The 13171-nt window shown below is 40.2% G+C and overlaps 2 protein-coding genes across 4 annotated transcripts in view; both read right to left on the bottom strand.

The window, feature by feature from the left end:
* Window positions 1-13171, bottom strand: part of LOC142348538 (small conductance calcium-activated potassium channel protein 2-like) — a 188032-nt gene that overhangs the window by 143906 nt on the left and 30955 nt on the right. The gene's annotated exons all lie outside the window — the stretch shown is intronic.
* On the bottom strand, window positions 2908-4269 carry LOC142347913 (uncharacterized protein F54H12.2-like). The gene has a single exon (XM_075399076.1). It carries the CDS (start codon window positions 4267-4269, stop codon window positions 2908-2910), a length of 1362 nt encoding a protein of 453 aa, XP_075255191.1.

Raw genomic sequence — 13171 nt, 5'->3', positions numbered from 1 at the left:
CTCATTTTAGAAAAAACAAATTAAAATATTACTAACCTCACTTTGCCTTCCTAATAAGAATACCAACATTGAAGCACACTGTTTGACGGCTGTGGTGAACATTCAGGTTTGACTCTTTCCGCCCCGTCTCCTCGTCAACAATTCGTGTGAATTTAGCGCTGGTTCGAATTTTAACGTCAATAATACAACTTGTTCTATGGATAATGTTATTAAAGTAACCAATTTCTTCATTTTGAGCCAACTTGAGACTTTTTCTCCACTGCGCGTGCATCACCACGAATTTGATGTCAGTATAATTTTTCACTAGCGCCTCTATTACCTTTGCGCAACTTTTTCCATCCAGCGCTTCATGACCGTTATGGTACTCCAGCGAATTTCCAACAATATCACAATATATTAAAACAGCTTTTGGTGCGTGCGTAATTGCCTCCGTTACAAGATTACTAAACAAATACAAAACAAAAACAGACATGTCAAAAATTAAACATTTTGCATATTAAAACAAAGAAAAAATTACTGGAGGCTTTTTGTTTCATGATTTACACGAGCACCAGGCACGCTCACAAATTTGACATCTTCCACCCACTCAGGCAAATGAATGTCCTTTATACATTTATGGTCCACATTTTGACACCAGCACAACTCATAATCTTTTTCAATATTTGACGCACCAACGACAACAAGTTTAGACATCTTAGTGCAAATATCGAATTGGCTGCGTATTTAATTAAAACTTACTTGCTCGCCAAGGGTCCATGGTTCAAAACTGGCAGTTTGTTCGATATTTTATTTACTCTAAACAATTTTTAAGAGTATAAATCAATTAAACTACAAAACTAAAGATACTTAACATAAAAAGAGATGTGTTTTGCAAAGTCTACAAGCCAGAATGTCTGCTCTCGCTAGATAGGGCTTGTACGACTAAGACTCGAGTTTATTTTTGGTCAGCTAAACTAATGATAGTCAGCAAACCAGTTCGCCCGCACTCGCTGGACAGGGTTTGCATGACTATCAACTAGTAGCCGCCTTTAACTCCCCCACTCTTCATGGCAGGCTTTCTGCAATTTCTTATATCCCGTCAAAAGACTTGAGGAGTTTTGAAAGCCTGTCACGCTCAGCAATCTTGGGTACATCTCACATGTAGCCCGAATTGACAGATACTGCCGCACACGAAGTTCTTTAAAATTTAGATTCCCCTCCCGCAGCATCCGATAAAAAGTAGCTGGGTCACTGACACGGAGCTGCAACCTCCTCATAATTCCACCTATATGGTGTACGTGTTTTATGAGGCTGTTGTTGTTTAGGGTTTCAGCCCGTTCAAGGCGACGCAGCAATTGTGACGGGGCTTCGTCGTCACCAATTTCTTCAGCCTGCTCAACTTCAAGGCCGGTGAGATCATCTGCCTGCCTCAAGATGCTGCGGAACTGATCAACCGTTTGCTGTAAAGAACAAAAAACAAAGTAAACAAAGAATTCTTTACTAGAACTGCCCGCATCAGCTTTTCCCAAGACATCAACAACATTAGTCAGGATCAAAATGCATTGAAAACTATTTAAGCTCACCCTGTCTCTCTCTTCTCTGTTTCTTCTCCTCGTGTTGGGTGAAGCATTTCTGTTGGGAGCATGTGGAGAAAGGAACCGTATTTCAGCGGCCTCACTTTCTTCATATGTGGGAGGTGGATCATCGGATACCCCGGTATTTTCGAGTGCCTGATTTGACACCTCACCAGGTGACTCAGGCGACGAGAGAAATACTGTTTCTTCCAACACTCTGGCGGCTTCATTCAGCAAGCCGTCATTGCTGTCATCATATCCTCCTGTATGACGCCCAAGGAAAACCAAGGCTTGAGTTAAAGCCTGTCTTTCTCCGTCTCTTGGACATCCATACATTCGGAGAAGATGGCAAAACTGCAACAGATGTGAACTTAAAGGCCTTGTCTTTGCCGTCTCTTCTTCTTCCAAGGCCATCCGAGTACCATTATCATCGTCCGAGGAGGAGGAGGACGAGCAGTCTAGAATAGACTGCGCTCCTCGGCGTCGAGGTCTCAATCTGAGCCTCCGGTTGATTGAAGTGACCTCCTCATCGTTATCTTCCACATCTTCCAGGGAAGTTTGCGCACTTCCGTCTTCAAACATTAGTGCTAACTCATCTCCAATCTCCATTTCCAACTGAGGCGACGGAGGGATAGACACATCACTCGCGTTATTGTCCGAGTTAGGATAGTCGACTAACATGGCAGAAGCAGAAGTAAAACATGAGTTGGTGCTCGACATACTAAATAACTTTTTTGGAAATTTTTAGGTTTGCGTGTTTGTTTATTTTACTGATTCATTTGTTTTTTTTAAGTTTTTTTTCAGTCTGTCGGATCAACTCCATCCTATTATTGCAAAAATGAATCTTATTTTGATAGCTTGCACACGTTTTGCAAAAAAAAAACAACTTTTCAAAGAATTTATTTTCATTGTAGAAATACTAAATTTTTCAGCAGCAAATTGAAGCAACTCTTCTTCAGTTAGATAAAAAAGGAAAAGTTCGGGTCGGTAAATAGATACAGTGAGCAACGTATAAACAGTACAATGCACAAAGTTTACTTGTCGCTAGCTGTTTGAACAATGGACGAATTTCGACAAATTTAATAGATGTATTTTTTTGTAGAGTTTCTGCAGTCTTTTAAAAATACTCGGGAAAACTTCGTGAAGATCTCTTTTGAAGGAGTCGTAGAAAAGTAGTTGTCCATTACTGTCTGCGATCAAAAGCCAGTGTTCCCCAAAAAAGCAAGATGGTTGATTGTTAACAATAACAAATTTGTTTCGCTGAATGAAAGGGAAGTTGTCAGCAGAATAACAGCCAAGGTAACGCAGGCTAAGCTCAGAGTGTATACTGACAAAACGATCAATGTCACTGTTGTCAACCAATGTAAATTTCTGAGTTTTTGATAACTTCTCTATTGCAATTAACCAAAGCAACAGATCGACGTTCAGCCATAAGTATGACTCTAATGGGTTGCTTGGTTGGTGTTTTGAATTTAAATTCGATCCCCAACCGTGCACCAGTAAGTTCCGGACGGATTGTGCTGTCCCGTAAATTGGAATCGGCTGTAAGATTGAAGACCAACGCAAAATGATTGGCAAAGTTTTCTAGAGTAATTCCGTTACCGCCAACAGAGTGACCCAAGGCCGTCATTGTTGTGTGGTAGAGACGGACGTGGCTTTTAGAGATATCAATGGGTGTGCCACCTACTTGCGATCCTTCTCGTGTGACCCTCACTGAACTCAAATCAAAGTCCTCGAAATTGAAAGGAATAGATTTGTACGTTCCCGTGAAAGAGTTCTCTGGTACCAAGACCACAACCAATTTGCAAGCTGGAGCTCTATTGAACAAGTCATCCTGGTAATAAACGCTGGTGCCTGTAGTCATTAGAAAAGAAGTAATGGGAGACTCTTGCCACTCATATTGAGCTGCTTTTTTCTTTAAAGCTCTCTCCAGTGAAATAAAGGTCTCCGTTCGGAGTTCCAACAAGTGTACAAATAGAGAAGCATTTAGGACCTTGATTGTGAAACTACTCGCATCCTGACATCCTCCGGGCTGAAGCATAATGAACTTGTCCAAGGAACGTGTCAGTCTGATCCGAACTTCAACTCCAGGTATCAAATACTTGTCAACACCGTTCAAAAAATTGTCAGAAATGGTGGAATAAGTGTGAAAGCTACGCCCCGAGTTTACAGTTTCATGCCGTCTGGAAAAAGCATCGTTTTTCAAATTGTTGAAATCCGAAGCATCTGGTTCAAAACTATAGCCTTGAGTTGCCATTTTGCTCTGCTTGGTTGTCAGGTCGTAACTGAGGTCAGCCTCTAAGATGGACTTGTAGGGGTGCAAATTGCTCGACGAGGAGACCATGGTGCCATTCAAAATAACTTCCACATTTTGCCATAAACTATTAGCGATGTTATTCACAAAAATTGGTAGGGGCTCGCCGTCTGTGCCATCACTTTTTTTCTTCCTAACAGCTGCTTCGCCTGATGATTTTTTAATCAACAATAATTCCATTTTGAGTAAAATGTTGTTTAGATCGGCTACAGTTCCACATATTTCCGTACGTGGCGCCTGAAATTCAAACTCCAACACTGGGCCATCAGAGTTTGTTGGCGGGAAAATTTGTTCGTCGTAAGCGCGGACAAAATCAACCAAAACTTGACTTGTACCAAAGAGGTCCAACATTGAGCTGGTTGCTGAAACTGGGGGATCGGCATAGGTGAAAGAATGAGACATTGCAATCAATCAGTTAAGTCGCAGCGTCGACGATGGAGGAAAAGAAATCTTGCTTGTTATAGTTCTTCTTTTTTTCGCTGTACGCCTACGGTTTGTTCTCAAGACACGCTTTTTCCTTGTGGAACGCTTTCTGATCGTTTTTCTTGTGGAGCCTTTTGATTTTCTTCTCTGGTAGCGGGAGCGTTTTTTCTTTGATTTTGTCCTTCTTTTTGTTTTGGTTCTCCGTCTAGGTTTCGATGACAGACGTCGTCGCCCCTTTTTTGTTGAACTTCTCTTTCTTTTTCTTCTCGAGCGACCACTTCCAATTTGTTTTTTTACCGTTTCGCGTAAAGTTTTTTTCAGGGCAGCTTTTGGTTTTGTACGTCCCTCTATTATCCCTAGCACTTCAGGAGCGGCACTTTGTACCAAGTTTTTGGCTAAGGGTAGACCGTATCGCTTTGCAAGTGGTATCACAAAACTTTTCAAACCGAGACGCAGCGCAGAACCCAGCCCACTGCCGTATTGACGATTTGTTGAACCAGAATAAAAACTAGGATTTGCTCATGAAGAAAGTATGCGATTAGAATGGTAATTGACGTCCATTCAAGAACTGTCTACAAACGAAAAAGTTTTTGCCTTTCCCCCGCTGACAGTGAAGCAAGGCGTTGACAACTGAATCGCTTGACAATCAATATGAGTACTGAACTGCAGGTTGCCCATCAACCCGATCACAAACGATTTCTTAGGATGACCAATTAACCAGGCCTTCAGCTGCAAAGCCTACTTGCTGGCGGCCACGATGTCTATCTTCGTCATACTTAAAAGCAACTAGTTCAGAAGCATAGAAACGTCCCAGAATTTCTTCGCCTTTGTTATCATGCAGTACATAGGTTATAGGTTCACTACGATTACGCGGAACGGACACTCTTGCAACAGTAAAGACTTCATCTGTAAATCGCTGTTTATAGCCTTTCTGGAAGGGTTTTCGCTGAAAAGACAAGCGAACAGTTTGTTTTTTCCTGAACATTTTTTTCGCCCAAACAGTTTTGGTGGCGTACGATAACTCTTCATACCTGAATTTGGTCTTTTATCGTAAGCATTGGGACTGTTTTGCAGAACAAGACTCCTAACATGTTCCTTAAAGACGTCTGCGGGAGCTAAACCGATGCTTGAGTTGACTCGAGCGTTTATCAGCCTCACAAATTGTTGAAGATGACCCAAATATCTACATGAACCACTTTCTTCAAAAAATTTGTATAAAATATTTTTCAACGTCCGCACAAACCGCTCTGCAATAGCACTTTTCGAATCACCATAAGTGCTATAAACTTCAACTCCTTGCTCTTCACAGTGTTTTCTAAAGTATCCCTTGAATTCTTTCCCTTGATCTGTCCAAAGTTTTATGGGCACTGATGTTGGTTTATTGATATTAATCATCTTTGAAAAAGCATCAAAAGCTGCCTGAGCAGACTTTGATTTCATTGTCTGAACTTGTAGAAAACGTGTTAACACATCAACTGCAATCAGGAGATACTGTACGCCGTCATTTTCCTTTGAAAATTTATTCATAAAAGCGACATCAACGGACCAAATATGGTTCACTCCAAGACTTCTGACTTTAAGTCTTTTGAACTTTTGTCTTGCAGCTTTAAACTTTGTATACACTTCACTACTCTCAAAAAACTCTCGCACTTTGGACAGGGGTAACCCGCTGGCTTTTCTCAGACTAGAAATTCCACCATAAGCCGCAGGGTTGTTCAGCGATGTATAGATTCCTTTCAAGTGACGATACTCAGCTTCTGAGAGTCTTTCAGCTTTTTTACCGGCCTTTTTTGTAGTTTTAACAGAAACCATGCTTTAAAGATTTCAATTCAGTATATAGAAATTATGAGTCGAACAAAATAATAACTATCACTCAAGACTTAGCTTGGATGAGCTAACTTTATCGTCAATGACTTGCATCGCCGACCTGTTTAGGAGCAAGGACTTTAGATGATCAACTTTTTCTTTTGTTATCGGCACCATCAATAATGTTTCAACAATTTGACGTTCCATCCCATTCAACTTTTTTTTATGAATCTGCAAATTCTTAAGAAAATGTATCAGGTTAACAGAATTTGTAATGTCAACATGATCGCCCGACTGAAATGAATTAGATCCGAGGAGTAAGCGATTACCAGATTGGCTGAAAGAAAGACTGGGATTGGAGTCAATCAGAGACAAAAGAGCTCGCATGCGATAACGTTTCAACGTAGCACCATCATTTTTTCTGACTGTTGACTTTTGGGAGCGTGGACCTCCTTTCTTTTTTCTATCCAACTGTTTCAAAGAAGAACTGACAACTGATTCTTCCCTAACAGGGTCGAAAGAAGAGTTTCCTTCAATATTTGTTGACAGGTTGTCTTGTCTGTTGTTGTGAGCAGCTGACTCGTTGTCGTGATCTTCTTTATTGATATCCGTTGTATTGAAGCTATCTGTTTTTGGGATAGAGGAAAATGACTTTTTGGACAGTGGCTGCATTGCCAGCAAATTTGTATGAATGGCATTTTTTGGCTCTTCTTGTTCTTTCAGCAATGGAACTAGTGCAAACTCAATAAACTTTGACGCTGTATCCGACGAGGCCTGCTTTGCTCGATATGACATAACAATAAGCACAAAAAAATGTTAAAATAGGGGGAAAATTTTATCGGATTTTGTTCAGCTCCAGTGCATGCAATGTTTAACTCACATTTTGCAGATCACTTTTGCCAACACTCGCTAGTGTGATTGCACAATTTTGGTAAAGTTCACGGATCGAACCATGTAATTCGTCCACTAGAATAGAGCCGTTTTGATGTAGGGTAAAATTGTTCGAACAGACTTGTTGAAAGGAGAGAAAGAAATGGGTGCAATCCCCGCGCCGAGGTACCGGCTGTTTTTGACTAGAGTCGAACGACAACTGGCACTGATCATCTGTTTCATTTGCAAAGGAACCACCACTGACTGCTCTCCTTTGCTTTGATTGCGTGTCAGATGATATTAAAATATCTTTTTTGCTACCTACGGTAGTATTGCAGATGTATAAGCAAAATCTCAGACTATCGGGACATGTGGGTGTCAATTCAATTAGGAAATGACCGAATGGAACTCTCATGCAATGCTTATAGCAGCTGTTGAAAAACGCAGGCGTTGCAGTATCAAGCTCAGAGCCTAAGATTTTCAATTGCTTACCAATGCGTGGTGATTTTGTGAGAACGATATGTGTTGTGCCCTTATCAATGGTAACCGAATAACGGCCCTGTTGATAGAGATTGTGTTTAATGAAAATTGTAGAGATGTTTTTATGCCTACCGGCTGTCGCCAATGTAGCGAAAGCCTTGCTCTCCATAACTTCCTCACCGCAGTCATCAAAAATTAGCAGCTTTTTCTTTTGTGGGTAGCCGATGTTGCTGTGCTTCTCGGAAATAGCATGAAGCTCACTCAAAATAAGATCGTCAACACAATTTTCTTCGTTGCTAGCACCGCTGTTGTTGTTAAGGGTATTTGTGATTAAATTTTTTGACTGAATGCAGCACTTGAATTCTACTTTGACACTTTTTCCCAAAGTCTTCAAAAAATCGTAATAAACAGGTTGCCAGTAGCGATAAATGTAAACAATGTGTTCAAAGGGTGGTTGGAAAACTCCCTGTAGGACAGTAGGAGTTGATAGCATTGAAAGGATCAGCTGAGTTTTTCCAGTTCCGGAGCTTCCGCAAACACACATAAAAACACGCTCTTTCGTTGATATTAATTTATTCATTACTGCTCATACATGTGGTTGACTTGTGCTGCGGAGTGAACGGGGGGTAACAAAAAAGTCAGACAATATGTAATGACCATAAAATATGCAGTTTTTAGCTCACAACTGAGATTGTCAGAAGCAAACGCAAGCTGGCTACACGCAATTGAAACCATCACAATTACAAAAAAAAATTGAGTATAGAAGACAGCACGGGTTTTTTCTATTGCACAGCACACAAACTCCCAAACATTATGCTGCTGTGAGGTTTTTGCTGCTTTGGCATTTTGAATCCTGTCGGCTCCGTCTATTTGGTCAACAGCATCATCAATGTCAGAGTCGCCAGCTTTACTACCTCTCTGCAACTTTCTAACAACGTGAACTTCAGTGGTTGGCTTCGGAGCAGGCACGAGATAGCCGACACAAGTGCTCAACAGAGTTAGATACGTCGTATTCTCTTCGCAGAGGAAAGGCGAGGAATGGTGCGTTTCATCACTTGTAGAACCCGCGGTTGCTTTCTTTCGAGCAGAGAACCCGCTCTTAGATAACTTGTAGAGACACAAAAAGGTAACAAACACAATCACAATGCATTGTGTGAAAAATAGAATCTGTTGATTGGGCCAAAAATAACGACGAGTGCCGAGTCTTGGTTTGGTAAAGACTGAATTTTCTTGAACCTTGCAATCTTCAGCTACATTATCTCCGCCAGTGTTGTAAGACGTTCTTCCAAAGCTCAAATCTGTTGTTTGTTCTTGTACATTAGACGACCGCTGCTGATGATTAGTATCTTTCATAATTAAAATGAGAGAGCACGTGCTTCATTTCGTCTCTTACTTCTATTGGAGCGACAAACTGTTGTATTATTTATTACATCTCATTAAAACTAAAGAAAAACAGAGAAAAAAATTCAATTGACATTGATTGACAGATATATAGATAGACAGATAGATAGATAGATAGATAGATAGATAGATAGATAGATAGATAGATAGATAGATAGATAGATAGATAGATAGATAGATAGATAGATAGATAGATAGATAGATAGATAGATAGATAGATAGATAGATAGATAGATAGATAGATAGATAGATAGATAGATAGATAGATAGATAGATAGATAGATAGATAGATAGATAGATAGATAGATAGATAGATAGATAGATAGATAGATAGATAGATATAGATTAGTATCAAAATGAAAAAAAAGTAGCCTCAAAAATCCAAAATTTTGACAGTCAGAAATTTTGTCTAATTGCATTATCCAATTGATTGCAGTATCATCAATCAGCAGCGTAGTATAATAATTCTATTGAGTTTTTTTTTGTTTAGTTAGTTGAGTTGAGTTCAGTTCAGTTGAGTTGAGTTAACTTAAGTTAAGTTAAGTTGAGTTGAGTTGAGTTGAGTTGAGTTGAGTTGAGTTGAGTTGATTAGTTGAGTTAGTTAGTTCGATTCATGCGTGTGTGTTTGTGTGTTGAGTTCAACAAAATGGATGAGGGAAAACTAGACCAAATGTCAGAGGTAGGCCTCCAAAAGACAAACGCTTTGATGTTGCTGCGCCTTAGGTCTTTTTTGCAGCGGATGATTTGTTGTTGTTTGATCAAAAAGTTGAAGACTATTTGGACGCAGTGCAGTGGACTGACTGTAGGGATGCACTCTCATTGTCTTTGACAGTAGAGCTGACACGCCACAAAAGGGGAGCGAACTTGCAATTGGACGCATTGAGTTCATTCCTTGTTCGTCTACATTTTGCTCGGATATAGTCATCCTCCTGCTCCTCTTCCCATTTAAATCAAAGTGGCTGCTTTCCATTGATGTCGTTGTTGTTGCGTTAGTTCCTAACAATTTCATGCAATTTCCGCACGGCGTCGCACCGCCCGAAGATTGCGCGCCATCCGAAGTCCGGGCAGCGCGTCCGCCGCCCCGCTCGGCGTCGTCCGCGGGCGGCCCGCCGTTCGTTCGGGCAGCGCGTCTGCCATCGGCGCCGTCCGGAGAGCGCGCGCCAATGTCGTCCGCGTCGTTCTTCAACTCAGAATTAAAACAACTGCTTTTTTCTTCCGCCACATGTTGTTGTTGTTGTTGTTGTTGTTCTCTAATCATCTCGTTGTGAATAATGTGTTTTTTCGCTGCAGTTGCAAATGATGGGGAGCCACCACTTTAGAAATTAGGTCGGGCAAGATACTTGTTTGACACTCAGCCAGTCAGTCAATTGAAACCAGGCAGAAAATTTGTTTGTAACGATTTTTTGTTTTGTCTTCAAAGCATCTGAAAAACGAAACACTTTTTTTTCTATTGAGAAATACAGGTACTTTATTGTGAAAATATACCAAAAAAAATTAGTTTATGAAAAAATGATGTATATCACATCTATCCATCCATTCATCCATCTCATTGTTGACAAACTCCTCATTGCTGTTTTCTTTGCTTTTCCTTTGCCATACAAACAAATATCTATCGAAAAAATTATTGTTATCAATCGATCAATCAATCAATCAACCAACTAAACAACCATTACAAAACAGAACTTGATAATGAAAAACTGCATAGCTAGGTGTATGATCTAGGTCTTTGACAAATATTTTTCATTTTATTAATTAATCTAACATCATCAACAACAACAGCAGTAAATTTTGATTACTTTTCTTCGCACAACAAAAATTAAGAAAATTAGATAGAAACAGGAAAAGAAGCGCCATTTGTAGTAACAAAAGAAGACACAGTACAAAAACAAAAAGAAGCGAGCAGCTTTTTTTTCTGGCAGCAAAGAAGCGAGCAGCTTTAAAAAATGTAAAGTAAAACGTAAAGGAGTAGCAAGAAATAAAAAAAGTGTTTTCCGAAACAGCAGCTTAATAGATAGCATCAGCTTCTAATTAACGTCAGTAGTATTGATATTGTCTTCATCATCTTCCTCTTCAGCGTCATCATAGTAACCATCAGGAACACCAGCTATTACAACAGCTTCTGCCGACGACGAAGTAAGATTTCTGTCTTCCCTCCCGGCAACTTGTTGTTTGGTATCATTGCTTGATCCATCTCCCACGTGTTGAGACACACAGGCTACTCCCGCTAAGGAATTGTTGTTTTTTTCACTTTCTTCTCCAATTGTGTAATTGGAAAGATTTGAAAGATCAGCCGAGGAATAATGTCGAACGTTTAGATTGTTATTGGCAGCTCTACCAAATTGATTTTGTTGAAAACGGTTTCGCTGCTGCAACAACGTAGCAGATGGTGCAGCAATATATGTCACTGGTAATGGTTTCTGATTTTGCACTGGAAGCGAATGAGAGTCCATTCGAGCGGCAGCCGCAAACAGTATCTGATGTGTGGAAAGACTTGACCTAGCCGCAATATGTGACTGATTATCTTCAAGTAAATGTGCGTTGTTGTTGTTTTGGTTGAAATAATGCAGATTGAAATCCAAAGTTGCGTCCGATGCACTATCATACTGTGGACAAAAGAACTGAGATGAATTCATTTGGCTGTTGCTTTGCTGTTGTTGTTGTTGAGCAAACCGATTATAAGCATTCTGGAGCTGGTTTTGAGGCAAATATGATGTTGCCGCTTGTCGGTAATTGTAGACTGAATTGTAGTAAAAAAGCAGGCTGTCAATGGCTGGCTTCAAACCCCAAATACGATTCATTTCTGTTACGAAGAAAGTAGCAATGCTCTTGAAGATTCCTACACGAGAAGCGTCCAACTGTATTGTCAGAAACAGGTGCCTGCTGCTCACTGGAATTTGTGTTTCGCAGCTCAAATTGCTGATACGCTCAAACACCTCAATATTGGGTTCGATATGCTGCTGCAAAAGCGGGTTCTGATGCGTAGATGCATTGAGGACCGAATCTTTTGACCAAATGCGAACAAAATACTGACTAGAAATTGGTAGGAGAGCCATTAAATCTCTCTCTGAAAAGACCAAACCTTGTGTTATGAGCAAAGCTACCAATCAGGATAAAGTTGCGTAGAGCGGGTGAAAGTTGAGTCAAGGATACATTCTACTTGCCTGCCTTCAATCTTACATTTATGCTGTATTTAAACTGTATTAAGAAAAACCAAAGATGTCATAAACAAAATTGCTGTCCATATGCACAACACTATTTTACCAAGAATTTTATTTGCAGTTCAAACAGGCACTTGGAACGGAGAATTGGTGCTCTCTTTGGAAAATATTTGTTCAAGTCAGCATTTGCGTCATATGTAGAACTGAACAAGTCGAATTGTTCCCCGCGCGCAAGAGCATAAGGTTGTTTATTTTTTATTTGTCCAGCGAAAGCAGCATACACAGAGAAGGGACACCACGCTTGTATTTGAAAGAATTTGAAGCCTGATCTCATCTCTGACCTCGGTAGTTGAAAACTGAAATAGTGCCTGACGCGTGCTACGGCTTCTTCAAGTCTCCAGTTTGTTGTGGTCGCTGGTTGGGCATTACTTGTAGATGATTGGGAGTCATCTCTACAGTATATCAACAAATGAAGATGGTTCTCGCAAAGTTCCGGTGCTTCCTTATTAGTGGACGACATAAGATTGCACCTTTGAGCTGAATTTGGAACACGATGTTGATTCTGTGAGGTTTTTCGTGTCACACACACTGCATTTGGAAAACCGCATTGTTTTAGGCAGTTAAAGACATGGGCACCAATCACAAACTCAATGTGCTCACGCTGTAGCATTGCGCAGAGCTCCTCCAAAATGTGATCACATTGCTCTATTGCTCCTTTCTCACAATCATTGGTGGGGTAGAACACAAAATGCGCATAGTTCCTGGTGACACCTTGACGAAACTCCATACCAAAACTCTGAAAAATCAGTGTCCCCTGCATCACAGTTAATATCAGGTACACAAATGAAACAACAAAAGAAAACGAAAAGAATAACATTCAAGTGCGGTAGTTAGTTAATGATTAAACAATTAGATCTACCTACAACTATCAAAAATCTAAAAGTTACAAAAAATTGCCTCAAATTGGCAGTTCTCTTTTCATTCACTTCAATCTTTTGTACAGTAAAAAGCAACAAGTACTGTCATCAATAAAGACTAACTCATCACAAATGTTTGCTGAAATACAATACAAACCTTCGACATATGGTATACAAACATAGAGAGACAGACAGACAGACAGACAGCCATGAGTCTCTGCTTTAAAAATGATCATCAAGTGCTCCTCT

This window comes from Convolutriloba macropyga, chromosome 10 (genome assembly GCF_964194025.1).
Source record: "Convolutriloba macropyga chromosome 10, txConMacr16.3, whole genome shotgun sequence".
Taxonomy (NCBI): domain Eukaryota; kingdom Metazoa; phylum Xenacoelomorpha; order Acoela; family Convolutidae; genus Convolutriloba; species Convolutriloba macropyga.
The sequence above is the reverse complement of the archived record's forward strand: the minus strand, read 5'-3'. Positions and strand labels throughout refer to the sequence as shown.